Source organism: Lonchura striata, chromosome 5 (assembly GCF_050655825.1).
Source record: "Lonchura striata isolate lonStrDom1 chromosome 5, ASM5065582v1, whole genome shotgun sequence".
In the NCBI taxonomy this organism is placed as follows: domain Eukaryota; kingdom Metazoa; phylum Chordata; class Aves; order Passeriformes; family Estrildidae; genus Lonchura; species Lonchura striata.
Window position 1 is genome coordinate 41540950 of NC_140707.1, and position 16160 is coordinate 41557109.

Here is a 16160-nt window from a genome sequence, read left to right on the forward strand (position 1 = left end):
ATCAAGACCTTTTCTTTCCCTGCTCTGCCACCCCAGCAAGTAAGGCTGGGGATAGGAAAGAGCTGGGAGGGAGCACAGCCAGCACTGCTGACCAAAGGGATACTTCATACTTTAATACTGTGCTCAGCAATAAATGCACAAGGAAAGGAGGAGGAAGAGGAGTAACATCAGACATTGCAGTATTTGTCTTCCCAGGCAATTCTTGTGCATGCTGAGGCCTGGCTTCCCAGAAATTGGCAAAGCATTCCCGTCAGCAGTCAGGGAAGTATCAAGGCTCTTTCTTATACAACTGGAGAATAGAAGTTATTAAGACAATGGGATTTAAAAATTACATTTGTAATTTTTTTTTTATTTATTTGAAGTTAGAAGCAGAGTGGGCAATTTTAAAATGAAGGTTTAAATCAAACATAGAAATAACTTTTAATCAACTGTGATACTGGCTAGACTAAAACTTGATCAAGATTTCTGACCCTGTGTCCTATGTATTTCTTTTCATACATCAGAGAGCAAAACAGAGTAGGAAGGGCATAGCTTTTCTTTTGAACCCCTAAAAAGTCTTGTAACATTTTCATTTATTTTCCTACATGAAAGTTTAAGTACATTTAATAATAACAAACCTTAAATCTGAAACTGAATAATCTAGTAAATCTCCATGAGTAATGAATAAGTTTCTTATTTCAACAAACATGATATAGCCTTACAGATCCTGTAAGCAGAGAAAATACCTAAACTTGTTTAGATACAGGTTCATAGCTAACAAGCTTGAAGCAGCAAATCCCTGCACCACAGAGAAGTGCAATACTTAATTCTGAAACTAGTACTAGAACTGAAGAGAGATGGAGCACCCAAGATGCAGCTGCCATGAAACCAACCCTCTCCCCTCAACAATACTTACCAGCCCAGACATAGCTTTGGGGCTGCACAGCCTCTAGTTTTAGAACAACTTATGCAGTTTCTTGATTAGCTCATAAACTTCTTAATTGCAGGCTACCACAGGGCATTCCAAGAACAAGAAAAAGACATTTCCTTCTAAGAATTTGGTAGCTGTATGATAAGAGAAGACATGTTTGTTCTAAATGTAACTACTATTGGTAGATAAAGCTGACACAGCTTTAGAGAGGTTACAGGAGACTGCTTTGGGCCAAGATGTAAAAATCATTTGAGCTGAAAGTTACTAAGTGCTAAAAAAAGACATTTTCTTATATTCTGTTTTGCACAGTCTGCTGCAATGGGTTTGCTTCAGACAGATGAAGTTGTTCTTATAGGTTTATGAGTCATTAAGCTTGAACAGCCAAAGGACACATGCAATATTAGCCATTTTTGCTAGAAACTGCCAAGGAATCTCATAGGTTGAGAATTCTTTTTCTTGAAGTGCAAGAACCAGAGAAAACATTTCGGGACTTGTTTGTATGACTGGAGGTAAAAAAGATTTGGCAAATGAACAACAAGAACATCCTCGGTGATACATTTGATGGAAGCTGGTTAGACTATGGAGAAGCCAAGCGGGGAAACTGGCTGGAGAAGAAACCCTGGCCACTCAAGGTCTTAAGCATGTTTTAATTATCTTGATGGAAAGGCAAATACAATTTTTTAAGGCACATGAAAGCTGCTTGCAGTTGAAGCAGATAAAGGTTTGTCTCAATCTCCCAGATCAATGAGAAACCATAAGGATAGCATAAAGCCAATTTTATGTACATCAACTTTTAAGAAATACTTATTAAAGTCATCCTCATGAATTCCTTTATGCACATCTCAGATCTTTGGAAGTTTGTCAAGTACAATTTTTTCACTAGATTCAATGCTTATAATAGGCAGCATTTCTGTAATGCCCAGTATTGCTTTTCTGCATAATAGTCTGGGCTACCACAGACAGCTTTCCAGCCATCCCAATAAAGATAACCTGATAAAATCACTCCATGCTTATAGATGAGCTCAGGAGGCAAGAGAAGCAGAGAAGTATTTTTGTAAGCCTATTAGGGAAAACATGCTAATACAGTCAACTAATGGACAAAAACTGAGCATGAAGTCCCAATAAAGGGTTGCTGCACAACAAGGTAACTGTGGATAGAATTACAGAATAAATGTTTCCTTTCTATATAGCATTACTGAGACCAGTAGTTAAATAAAAGAAACAGGCATGACATTCATATATTGAAAGAGGCACTGAAAAACCAGAAAGGCTGCACAAATGGGAGAGGGTGTGAACTGGTATCCTCATAACACTGAAATTGTAATCTTCAGCAAGACAGAATATGACACTGGCTTTCAAATAAAAAGCAAAACACAGAAAGGATAAGCTACAGTACTTCCAGTTTTCCCCAGAAAGTGCTGGACAGATTCCTCCATGTCCAGATGGAAACTGAAGTTTTACATCCACAGACTTCACAGTGCATTTGTCAAGTCTTCAGTCACAGAATCATTAAGGCTGGAAGGGGCCACAGTGGGTCATCTTAAGAGCACATTGCATGGGACTGAATACAGAATTCAACACAGCACTGCAGGTGAGGCTCACCAGGGCTGAGCAGAGGGGCAGGATCCCCTCCCCTGCCCTGCTGGCCGTGTTCTTCCCAATGCAGCTCAGGATCCCATGGGCCCTCCTGGCACAAGGACACACTGCTGGCTCAGGGACAGTTTGGTGTCCACCAGCACCTCCAGGCCCTTCTCCACAGAGCTGCTTCCCAGCAGCTCAGCCCTCAGTCTGGGCTGGGCCATGGGGTTATTCCTGCCCAGGTGCAGGACCCTGCACCTGCCTTTGCTGAATCTCAGGCAGTTCTTCTCTGCCCATCTCTGCAGCCTGCTGAGATCCTTCTGAAGGGCTGCACAGCCTCTGGGGTATCAGTCACTGCTCCCAGCTTTGTGTCATCAGTGACCCTGCTGAGGAGGGATCTGCCCTTCATCCAAGAATTCAATGAATTATGGTAAAAAATTATGGGCCCAGCACTGACCCTTAAAAGACACCACCAATGATAGCCTTCACCTAGACCCTGTGCCACTGATTATAACCCTCTGGGATCTGCCATTCAGGCAGTTCTCAATTCACCTCAATGTCCACTCATCCAGCCCATATTCCTGAGGAAATTGCCTATAAGGATGCTGTGAGAGACAGTGCCAAAAGCCTTGCTGAACTCAAAGCAGACAATATCCAATGCTGCTCCCTCATCCACCCGGGTATTTGTTTCATCCTACAGTATATCTTATGTAACTAGTAAGATTAAAAAAAAAAAAAAATAGAACTCCTCAAGAATTCCTTTACTGTCTTCAGTCCTTAAGTGACAAATAGTAAGGACCTCACAACTTCTTACCAGAAGAATTATAGTTCCTCCTTCTAAGGCTGCAAAATACAGTAAGGGATAAAGATGACTGCTGTGAGATAGAAATCTCTTGTCATGGAAAAATGGAACTCAATTAATCCACAAGTTTCTTACTAATAGGTCTATTACCATTTTGCTTGTCTTTTCTAATGCAATTCCTTGGGGTAAATAATATTTTCTTCTCTGCAGTACACACTCATTAAAACAAGTTCTAATTTCCTGTCAAAAGGTACCTGTTTTTACATTTTATATTTATCCACTCTCATAATCGGTCTGAAGGAGACAAGAAACACAGTTTAGATGTGATGTGATTTTGCCTAGAAAGAAGTTATTCAGAATCTCTTGGACATTGTTCATCTCAAAGAAGCTCTGAAGATGTTTCCAAAACAAATACATCAGTAATTATCTGCAGCTGCAGCTACTGAATTGCACAGAAAGATTAAAAGGATCATCTTTTCTGTTTAGACAAGTATTCTATGACCTTTATGTCTACATACAGACTAGAGCTGAAAGGAATGTCTTATAAAGTGACACTAAGAACTAAAACTTCAGAATCTCTATACACAGAACTTCCACTTGAAGTAGGTGGACCTATATACCTAGCATTCTAATGATCTGATGGTTCACACCTCAGGTGTATTTAAGTAACTTCTAGTGAGATAAAAAAAAGCAGTAGTAAAAGTCTCAGGAGAAGTTTCAGGTGAAGACATCTTTCATTATATCTATCCCATTTCTCTCCTGAGCACAGATTGGCTATTGAGGGTGGAAAAGGACAGGAAGACAGGCATGCAGACCATTCAACCTGCTCACGAGCAAGGGGTCAAATGAACTGATCAATATGTTTAACTTTCCTTGAGCACCAGCCTCTTGCCTTGCTAGAGAGCCTCAAAGATCTCCTCACAAAAGCAGGACTTTGCTAGCATCTTAAGCTGTTTCACTGCCTTTTTCTTCAGCTGAATAAAGTCTGAACCACCATCTAAGAATCAGCAGCCTAGTTCCTCCAGTTGCACCTGTTCTCTGCAGCTCTGCTGTTTAGGACAATGAATGGGAAAACACCTATTGACATCTCATGGAGAATAATCTCCTCTGTAGAATGAAACATTTTAAATATCCGTTATGAGTTACTGGAATGGTAGGCATGGCATCATCTAAGCCAAATAATGGGATTTTAATATTCATAGCCACATTAAGTTACCTTTATAGGAACCAAATAAAGTTCCAACTGGGTTTTGGTCATATTAATTACACAGAAGACAAACCAGAATGCATACATTTTCATAGAAGAAAAGGGAAAAGATAAAAGGGAGAAAAAAAAAAAAAGTAGTTTGCCCTTCCAGCTCTCTACACTTTCACTGGATCAAATATGTAGGATTATAATCTGCAAAACTCTCCCTGACATTCTTAGCTATAGATTCTAATTTCTTCACCAAATGATATTCAGATTTTTTTTCAAACTATCCAGTCAATGTTGTCTACTACAAACAGAACTAATTCTTTCTCACCAGGCAAACAGAATAAACCCTTTAATATTTTATATACTATAGAACACTCATACTTCCTCTCTTGACACTGTTTCCTCAATTAATTAACCTGATATGCATTGCATTTTCTGTCTTTTCCTCTTTCTTTTCTTCTACACACCTCTGGATCTCGGAGTTTGGTGTCCAAAACAGGACACTATATAGTAGACGTATCCCTGAGCTCCAGGGAACCCAATGTCACTGAAGACATCCCTGCTCACTGTAGGAGGTGACCTTTAAAGGACCTTTCCAACCCAAACTATTCTATGATTATCTGCAATGAATAAAAAACAGCAAACCACCTTTACAGTTGAACTATGATCAACTTTTTGCAGAAATTAAGTTTTTCTCTAATTAATCACTAAATGGAATTTAATTTTAAAGCTGTTGCATGCTTCCTTCTCCCACAGTCTAACTCCTCACTTCAGGTTTATTTGATATGATTAGTATTTGGGTTTTTTTTTCCTTTAGCAGAATTTTCATTTTTATTGACACAGTAAATTGTGAGTTAATCACATACAAGTATAGGTGACCAAACTATTGATTTGAGCAGCAGAGCTTTTATTAGCACTGCTGAGAGAACTGAAAGCAGATTAAGTTTACAGTCCTGCTCCAGCTGGGAAATCACCTGGGGAAAAAAGGCTACTCTGACAATTAGACATATTTGATATAAATCAAACATTAATGAAAAAAAAAACAACAATGCTGTCTATTTTACAGAGTTCCATTTCAAGGTAAAGAGACACTTTCAGCTGTCCAAAAAAAAGGCCCTCTGCAATAACAAAAGAAGTTGTCTGTTGCAGAGACAAGAGTGGCAAACTAAGAGGGACACAGCCATTTGCAGAGAAAGCATGAGAATTTTTTATGTAAATCTAATATTTGCGTTTGAGATTATAAAGAAAAGAGGCAGTGCATCTACAGTCAGCACAAATGAGCACTAAAGAAATCCTAAAGTGTAAACATTAAACGGGTAAGAGGATTAAGCAAATGCTATTTTACAATTCCAGGTATTATTACAGGCATCAATCATAGCCAAACAGGCATAAGATTTTAATTAAACTTTATTCTTTATTTCAAAAAAAGATTAAAACATCTCTTTGTCTGGCACTGCCATGCTTCATCCCAATACTGTCCTTTGCATAGAAAAGAATTCAGATCCCATAGAACCTTAAAGGTCACCTACAGAAGGCTGCATTGAACGATATTGCCTTAGATGGTTTCTTCATTTTGGAGATTCTTTCACACCATTACACATTTTGCAAGAACTCTTAATAGGTGCTCAGTCATAAAACAGCAAGAATATAGATTTGGAAAGACAAACCCGAGTCTATATATTCCAATCATTCAGCAGAAACAGGACACTCTTCTTGCACTGTAATCTGTCATATAGCAAAGTATCATAAGCAGCCCTTGAAATCTAACATGTACTGAGACTTTATTCAGTCTTTCAAAGTGACAAAAATGGCTACATTGCTGTCACTCGTGCTTCTTGTGCTATAAGAAACAAAAATCCATTTAATTTCTTTTGAACACTACAATAATTTATTACAATATTCTTCATGTGAGTTATGGTCAAGGAAAAAAATGAAGAGATTCCATCACTTCTGGTAAAAAATATAGAAAATAGTTTTCTACAACAAAGGCATTTCAACTTTCTGAGAGTAAACTCAAAAGGTGCAAGCCCAAAATTATGTGTAGCACATAAGCCTACCCGCAGCTGTAAAACCCACATACAATTTTAAAGCAAATGAAGAATCAAAGCCAACCAACCAAAATACTCAAAAGATACCATTCAACAGAAAAATTTTGAAAATTAAGACCTTTAAAATAGCTTTGACTTCAACACTTAAACAGTAACTATTAAAAATTTATCCATTGCATTCACTCTTTACATATCAAGCAACAATTATACTTGCCTCTTGTACCTCTATTTTTCAGATGTATAAATCGTCATATACACTATTATCAAAATCACCCAAGGATACCTGTACATGTGCATTTATGTCATTTACCTCTAGCAACATGACAAAATAAATTCTGCATCTACCCAATTATTATAAATCCCTGTAATTAAAGTAATATGCCAAATGCACCTTATTTTTTACTATTTCTCAATCAATACTGAAAAATCTGCTCTTTCAGCAGCAAGGACCAGCACATTAGAGCTCACTGTGGAATGCACTGTCAATTCATGTTAAAAAGATGCAATTTTTTTTATTTTTCTGTCACACTCACACACTAGCAAGAACATTTTCAGCTAGTAACAAAGTTAACAGATGAGAAAAAAAACCCCATTAACAAAACAAAACCACAAACAAAAAACTGAATGACCAAGAAGGTCTGATACAATTTCAAGTCTGGCTCAAAGCTCATGAAATTGAATTTGATTTTAGAGAAAGATACAATACTGAGATAAAGACCAAGCAGTCTTGCGATGAAGCAAAATTTAGACAATGTACATATATACTTAAGTTGAAAAAGGTAGTAGAGGAAGAAACACATATCAGCTGTATAAAATCAGATACAAAGAAAACAGATTCTAGATTAAGGCAATTGACAATAACAATTAACCAGTAATATTCTAATTTATATGCAATTCTGCCTTAAAAAAAGGGGGGCAATAATGTGCACACAATTCTTCTATAGAAATACTAGCATGCACAATCTGTTACCTCTGATGACTCTTAAACCCTTTACTGATGTGCTCTCTGGATGTTACTTCAGAATTATATTAAAAATAAGGTGTTTTTAATAATACCTGCTTGTATTAAAGACTAACAAGTTGACAAGCATAAACCACTAAGGCATTATGTGTACTTCATCATACTACTTCTTTATATAATTACAAAACTACTCACAAGGATATCAGGAAGAAGCTTTTCTTTGCTTAGCAATAAGAGCCAGATACTCACAAAGAAGGGTCTTGGACCAGATCTTTAAGGTTTATCCCACTACGATCCTCGGCAAGGTTCCTGAAGCAACTGTCACTCACTAAAAAAAATAGAAATAAAATTAAAATAAAACAAAATAAAACAAAAAAATAAAATAGGGGAAAAGTTTAAGAACGGAACACGGATCATTTGATTAACTAAAAATCTTTTTTGGTGTTGGGTGGAATTTGAACAATCATATATAAAGTCTGATTTTCATTGAGGTGCCACCTAATTCAATGATAAGTCAGCTCAATGGAAAGTGTGAAACACTGTATAAACTTATGCAGAAATAAACTGCACAAATTTCAGGTGGTGTCCTCACTGCTCTTCCACCTGGAGCTACAGGAAATCTCTAACACATCAATTCACAGGTATACACTTATCCATACATTTAACAGGAGAGTCTTTAATCATTATAATAATAATCTTCAATATACTTAATCAGAAACATTGAGAGCTGTTAAGTATTTAAGTTCATAGCTATTCATGGGTTAGCAAAAATGGTTAATATGAGCAATAACCAAAACAAGTAATTAAGAGCAAAGATTTATTCAATTAACTTAAAAATAACTTATAAAATGCATGTAAAGCAGCTAGTTACTGTAATAACTGAAATTACAGTAAATGTCACAGAAATTTTAAAGAGTATTAAGCACACTAACTAGTGTGCTTTCATTTTCTTCACTAATTAAAAAAAAATTAGAAGACACCTAAATCTCAAACTCCAAATTTGTTCTCTAAGCTAAGTCTCTCAGCACATGTACTCCAATCCTAAAAGCCATCTAATTTCACTTAAATAACACCACAGTCAGTTTAATAGGTGGAAAAAGAGGAGTGGTACAAATACTTTTAGAATAACACAGTATCAGTTTAAAGGAATTAGTTATTTCTAACTACAGCAAACTTTCTGAAGGACACACAGGTTGTTATATGGAAAATCAGTGTAAGGTCAATTTCCCTTAATGGGCAAGGTAATCAGTGAGACAAAGTTTATGAAGAAACGCATTATTGCACATCTTCCAGCACAGAATACAGCCTTACATTAGATGAACAGGGATGTGTTTAAATCACTGCAAAAGCAAGTGTTCCTACTTCTTTCTCTGTAAATGCAAATTGCTTATTTAATTTACATCTCCAAGTATTCATGTGCATCACCAGCACCAAGAAAATGCAAATCATTCCCAAAATACATTGTTTTCACAGATTACAACACGTACAGTGACAGACCTACCTAACATACTACAGAACTGCAAAATGTTTCTACTAGTACCTCTCATTGGCAATGCCTCTCACAAGTGTGAAACCTGTTAAGTCTGCTGGGAAGGACAAGTATTGGAGGAAAGCATCCCAGAAGATGAGGCAGGTGCAGCTGATGAAACAGGTAGTAGCACTGGCCCTCAGAGAAAGCCTGACAGTTTATGGCTGTGAAAAAGGTTCTTGTCAAGTGCTGAAAGCATTCACCTCAACACTGTAATATCAAAGGCACCCTAAGCTTCTCTCCCCCACTGCCTCTGCAAACAGTACCTAACAATTGCCTCAGCACAATCCCTGAAAGCCCTCAGTCTTTCACACGGACTCTGCTGGCTTTGAGGTACGTGTCTCAGCTTCATTTTGAACAACTACCTGTGCTAACCAAGCCTGGACTCCCAGCTTGTTCCTCCCATGACAACTTAACCACTGCCTGTATAACAAACTGCGAGCTACCCGTACTGAGCTCACAAGCACTTCCCCACCGCCTGGGAAGCTCTGAGTGAGCAGCTGGAGCCTTTGGGAATTTTTCATTTCCATCCCACCTATTACACTGAACACTCGAGTGGATCTCTTAACTCCTTAGTTAAGGGAGCAACTCCAAGATCAGCAGATCCACAAACAACTACACGTTAGATTTTATGTGAGAAAAAATTCCCACCTACATTGATATTTGATAGCTTATGTTTGCTTCTTGTCAAGTTTGGCAGCAAAACAGCAAACAGAACATTTTACCTACAGTTCTGTCATACATTCTACATTGCCAGTGTACCAACATATCTCCTATGCTAACACAATACATCATGAATGAAAATTGTGCTCAACACTGTTTTTTCACTACTGACAATTCAAATATTTTTTAAGCATTAAATATTTAATCTAAACATGCTGTATTTGTCCTCCTATTTCCTCATGGAAAGCAGTCACAGTGATAATTGAGGAAGCTAGTGTCTTTATCTCAAAAGTAATTTTTCATTTCCCCTTTCAAAAACAATATATCATTATCTTATCAGTAAAACTGACCATTATTTTTAACTCATGATTTAAAACACAAAATGTGTCTCAAAAAATGCTTAAAATGAATGTCTAGATTTGTCAGAGACAGCCTTTGCTTTACTTGTCTTAACATAAATCCAATATTATAACCCTCTTTTCATGAATGAATTTTAAAATTGCAAACCTTCCCTCTACTGAGCAGACCTCGGCAATAAAACCATTTGCTAAAAAAAAAAAAAAAAAAAACAAAAAACAAACTATCTCGACATCAAATATCTACAAACTTGGAAAAATGTATAAACCTCATCTCCCTTGTTTTCTTCTTTGATTGCAGGAGAGTTAGAACAATATTAAGCTGCAAATTGGTAAGCAAATCTCTTCTTAGGGTACTGTTCTAGCCAGATTTAAAAAACACAGATGCTACAGTTAAATGTAAAAAAAATCCAAACCCGGTTTTAACAATCAAGAATTCCAATAGCTTAGTTAATACTAACAGTTGACTGTAACTGTCAATAAAATGACTAGTATGGATAGCAGCAGGAGAGTTTCTAGTGAGTGGAAATAATTCATTGGAATAGGCACTTGGTCTGCATACAAGCACAGCCCTGCCCTTTCACATCCTTGCAAACTCTTACCATAAATAAGTAAAATAAATGTTCAGCAATAAATGCAAGGTGGAAGCAATCAAGCAGAGCAGGTAGTCTATTTCTCATAGCTTAGAAAACTTTAAATCAACACTGCACATACTTAAAAAACAACATATACTGTAATTGAAATGCAAGCTCTTTATTTTAAACAGTAGAGTGAAACTGATGGTATGGCAGTAATATCAGGGTGTCCAACGGTGCTTTAAGGTTTGAGGGAAGAAAACAGACAAAAACTTCACATCACAGCCACAGTCAGGCCATGCCTAACTTCTCCTTGAAGCATAACCAAGGGATACTTTTGCATAAGACATCTATATGAACAAAATCCCCATTCAGGGTTTTATTGTCTTGTTCCAAAATTAATTGTTTCTTTTTTAACCCTCTGAAACATTATAAAACCTATAAGCATTGTTGAGCAGATGGTTACTAGAAAGATACAGAACTGTTAGCTGTTCTTCTCTACATACACATCAAGTGGCTGAGCCTCTGGTCTGCAGTACACCCCCCACAGGTACTTCCTTAGAGACATGGTAAATTACTACATAAACAACACCCTAAAGTACATTTGCTCCATGGAATATTGCACATACAATGACAGCCTGTAAGGTGCCAGAAATGTTCTTAATACAATAAATTTTGGCACAAATATCACAGGCATCAACTGAACAAAACACATAGTCCCAAAAACATCACAGTAAAGCAAAATCCCTAAACATGCATTGAACAGTTTGACTTCCAAGTGAGCTGTTACATGTAGCAAAGCAAACAGGACTTAGCAATAGCTCCAATTTTCCCAACATTCATCCTACTTCCAGCTCCTGGTTTCTATTACTGATGTTCTGTTTCTCACCCCTGTCTAGTCTTGTGCCTAGGAAGTAACAGAGGTGGGAAGCTAATAAGGGAATACAGCTCTCACCTGTCAATTACACAGCATACAAAATTCTCGACAGAAAGGTTAAAATCAGCATTCACACTCTAATGTGCAAACATCCAATTTACAACAGTTGTGAAGCCTTCCCACTTGGCATTTGTGAACTTCTAAATTTGTCCATGTGATTTTTTTTTTCCCTTTGCTTTCTTTAGCAGGGTTTTAAATGAGACAACACTGAAGAGAAATAGATTAGCCTGCTGACTTCCAAAATGAGACGTTTTGTAATTCTGAAGGCAAACTAATATTTTCTTCAAGTAGTGGCAGGTCATAATCTATTACAAAATGTATCCTTATTTTATTTTTAAAATGTCCTACAATTTGAAAACCATGTAGTTATTTAAAAATATCACTTAATCTCTCTCATCTCACAGAAAGTACTCCCAGTAAAGAAGAGCCTACTTCAAATCAAATCACTTCCAAATCTACAGCTGATAAGAGTGATTTTCATATTTATATTAGTTAGAAAAAATGCAATAATCACTCAAAAAATGAACAAATATCTATAGTTTAGTAAAGAAAATTAAGTTTACTTCCCCCATATCTAAATATGCAATTCCAGAAAACTACCTTTCAGATTCTCCTCTAGGTTCCCAGAATTCAGAACTATTTTCAGATCAGATGTGACTGCCTGTTGATAAAAATCATCTTGACAACAAAACACTACACTCACGAGGACAGTCACTGGTGCACTATTAGTTTGAAAATACATGGACTACAACCTTGAACAGTATGGACTGAAATATCAGTTTCTTATTTGTCTTTTAGAGATAATATCTCCTAAGTTCAGTTCTTTTTCTTAGGACCTCTTCATCTACCATTGCATTTTTGACAAGACTTTATCTTACCCCTCTTTTTATAGGCTCATTTACATATTTAGGCTTTATAACAGATTCATAGAATAATATTTATTGCACATGGGATGTTCCAAAAAGTACTGGTCTAGCACAATGTTGTAGTCCAGTCTGGTTTTGCTTGCAACAAGCATTATTCAGAAGACTTGTTCCAGATTCAGGTGGTTCTGTTCCACGTACTGCATGTAAATGTTTCAGGATTGAAGTATTTTGCTTTTATGGGACCAGCCTTATACACAAGGCAGCAAGCAACTTCTTTACTTTTTACAAATATTGTTGACTTCAAGAAATAAACTCTGCTAGGGAGGCTTAGAGTCTTAGGGTTCATGATATAGCAAGGTAACTGAATTTTCTCTCAGACCTCAAAACCTCTCTCTTGAAAAGCCTGTTCTGCAAAAACACAGAATTCCTGTCCTACACATGTTCTATATATGTCCTGTAAGGCATATTTTACAGAAGGCAAAGGAAGGAGAAAGCAACAGAAGATTGATTCTATTAATATTTAAATTATTTTAAGGTATTTTATGGGTCCCACAGCCAGTAGCACCAGGGGTAAATAATGCTGCCTTTTTTCTCTGCTACTTTTTCTCTGCTTCATTTCTCAAGTGAGTGCATGACAACCAGAAAACATACATGAAACAGATGGCACATTACAGAAATTTTGTAGCACCTTCTCCAGATCTATCAAAGAAGACAGCAAATTAATTTTAAGAGCAGCACTTATACTATTTGCATATCTGCACACAAATCTGACGTATTTGCAGAATAAGAAGAACTACAAGTCCCCATGCAAACTGCAAATGCTTGTAATTGACAAGAAAATAAGTTATCTGTGAGTATCAGAAATAAGGCAGGCTGATTTCCTAGGAACCCGTGATCTAAATGCCATTTGCTATCACCATATTAATCTAGAATCGTGTCTTCACAGATTGACAAAGAAGTGCTGTTATAAAAAAGGTGCTAAGGTACTGGAACAACAGAAGGGAAAGGTTCAGGTGACCTACTGAAAAACAGGATGATCATAAACCAGAAATACAAGTTAGACACATGAACCTATGATTTTTTTTTTTTTTTCCTAGGAAACAGAAGCAGTGACGTTACTTATAAACCAAATGTACAAGAGGGCTGTTGTAATGATAAAATAAAGTAAGAGAGAAGAGGAAGTAAAAAGAACTTTCTTGAATCACTTAGCAAAAAAAACCCATCAGATGGTAGCTGCTAGTGCGTTTATGTAAATACAATGGCAAAATAAATATCAGAGGGAGAAAAGAATAGTATTGCAGGAGAAATTTAACTGTGAGGAAATCATAAGAAACAGAGCATAAATTTTCAAAGAGTTAAGAGAGGTGAGCCCTCACAAATAATCCTTCTATAATAACAGTGAGAGCAAGGAAAGCACACAGACTTGTTCTCAACAGATTTAAGGATAGATTCAATGACACAAATTGTTCTTGAAGACCTGAAGCATTCTGCACCACAGTAGCTAATGTTGTGAAATCTATGTTAGAGTTTCTCTGAAGGCTATGAACTTCTAAACCTCCCCAGGGTTTCTCCCATTTTCTAACAGCAATTAAATTAGGCATTTTTTTCTGTGTATCCATTAGTCTAGTGGGTTATGCCTCTCTCAAATGATTAATCATTTAAATTTTATAATATTTGTGTAGCCTTAGGCTACAAATTCTGCACTGGGTTTTAATCTAATATTTAACAAGCTTGAGTTTGAAATCCACCCCACTGTCAGTGTGATCGCTGCAATGATCAGGTGAACTTCAGAAGAAAAACATTAAACCACTGAAGACATTCAACTCTTTGGAGATGCAGCATTAGCAATACTTCTAATTGTTTGTACCCAATAAAAAAATTAAGCTCCTTGAATCTATGAATAATAAGCACTTGATGAATTCTTTTCTTTTGGCTCTTGTTATTAGAAATAAATTAGTTTGTGTTTCATGTGGATTTTTTTTCCCCAACATGTATTTCCAATAAGAAGTTTCCAGAAGTTACTATAAAACCATAAAAAATTCCAGGATGGGAAGGAAAAGTATAGAAGGCAAGCACATCCAAGCAGTGTGCACAGGAAGCCATTTTTATCCTGGGCTGCATCCAAGGAAGTGTGGGTATCAAGGCAAGGGAGGGGAATTTACCCCTCTGCTCCACTCTGGGTGGAGTGCTGCTGCACCTGAGTGCTGCATCCCATTCTGGGGTCCCCAGCACAGGAAGGACATCAACCTGTTGGAATGAGTCCAGGGAAGATGACCAAGTTGATAAGAGGGATGGAGCACCTATCCTCTGAAGACAAAGACAGCTGGGGTGTTCAGCTTGGGCAACAGAAGGTTCTGAGAGGGAAGCCTTACAGCACCTTCTAGCACCTAAAGAGGGCTACAAGAGAGCAGGAGAGGGAATTTTTACAAGGGCATTTAGTGATAGGCCAAGTAGTGATGGCTTTAAACTGAGTTTAGACTGGATAATAAAAAAATTGGTAAACAGAAAATTGGATAATAGAAAGACATTCTTTACTGTGAGAATGATGAGACACCGGAACAAGTTGCCCATGGAAGTGGATGCTCCATCACTGGAAGTGTTCAAGGCCAGGTTGGAAGGGGCTCTGAGCAGCCTGGTCTGGTGGAAGGTATCTATGACAGGGAGGTTGGAATGAGATGATTTTTAAGATCGCTTCCAAATCAAACCACCCTGTGATTCCACGATTCCCCTAGGTCATTGTATCTATGGCTTGGCAGATGCTTTCCCTGAATCCAGATGTACAGCTACGCACTAGAGGACTTCCAAGGAAGACTACAGGAAAGCACATGGGAAACAGAAATAAGGTATGGAGCTGGAGGAGATCCAGGAGCAGATCACAAAGCCAGCTGTCTTACTGAGGATTTTGGGTTCATCTTCTGAGTTCAAGTCAAAGGAACTAAAGGCCATCAACAGTACATGTTACTAACAGGATCAGGGGAGTGATGCAAGCCAAGAGCCACAGAAATTAGGAGAAAGCAGAACACTACATGTACTAGTGAGCTAACAAAACTGCAGACATCCCAGTGACAATCAAGGGCGACTCCAGTCTGAAAGGTGTTAAATCATATAGAGCTATAACACTTCGAAGCCTGAAGGTGTAATCAGAGCAAAATAATGCCAGTTAGCACATAAACATATTTTGTAGACAAACAACTCCACTACAGGCAAGGACTTGAAGAAAAAGACATTATCGCTTTTAGTTTTTAGACAAAATTAGCACCTGGGCTTAGTCTGGTATATCTGTCCCCTTCAGTTTGCTTGCTGAATGAATCACCTGGGACAGAAGAGTCTCCTTTAAGCAATTACACAATAATTTATTTAGCACAACTCTATATGCAAAGCTCTGAACTGAGGCCCTACAAATACCATACTGAGGTATAAAGGCATAATTTTATACTGTTAGCAGAGATTATGAAAAGATGTTGACATTAAAATTCAGTTATAGATATTCACTTTTTGAATATAAAGATGTCCATTCATACAAACGGATCTTAAATTATTAGCTTTCACAAGAAGATTATTTAATATTTAAGAAAAGTAGTATAATTTAATAATGTAACATAAGAATATGAGTAAAAATTATTTTATAAAACTAGTAATATACTTCATATAATTATTGTTTAGATGACAATGTAATTGTTTTACTCTATTTTTCTCTAAGCCTCATTATGAAGTAAATTATATCCATATGTTTAGTATTCT

The 16160-nt window shown here is 37.0% G+C and overlaps 1 protein-coding gene across 20 annotated transcripts in view; it reads right to left on the reverse strand.

Moving 5' to 3' along the window:
- The window catches only part of GPHN (gephyrin), a 269974-nt gene that overhangs the window by 178796 nt on the left and 75018 nt on the right, over positions 1-16160 (reverse strand). For 17 of the 20 annotated variants that reach the window (XM_085580343.1, XM_031505004.3, XM_085580345.1 and 14 more), the window contains one exon: positions 7744-7822. The exons of 1 other annotated variant lie outside the window; for it this stretch is intronic. Coding sequence is in view for 12 of the 19 variants with exons in the window: in XM_031505004.3 (XP_031360864.1) it covers positions 7744-7822 (79 nt within the window). In the remaining 7 variants the exon portion in view is untranslated. Of the gene's footprint in view, positions 1-7689; positions 7823-16160 lie in introns of all 20 variants that reach the window. 2 more of the 20 variants (XM_085580340.1, XM_085580335.1) reach the window with 1 other exon arrangement.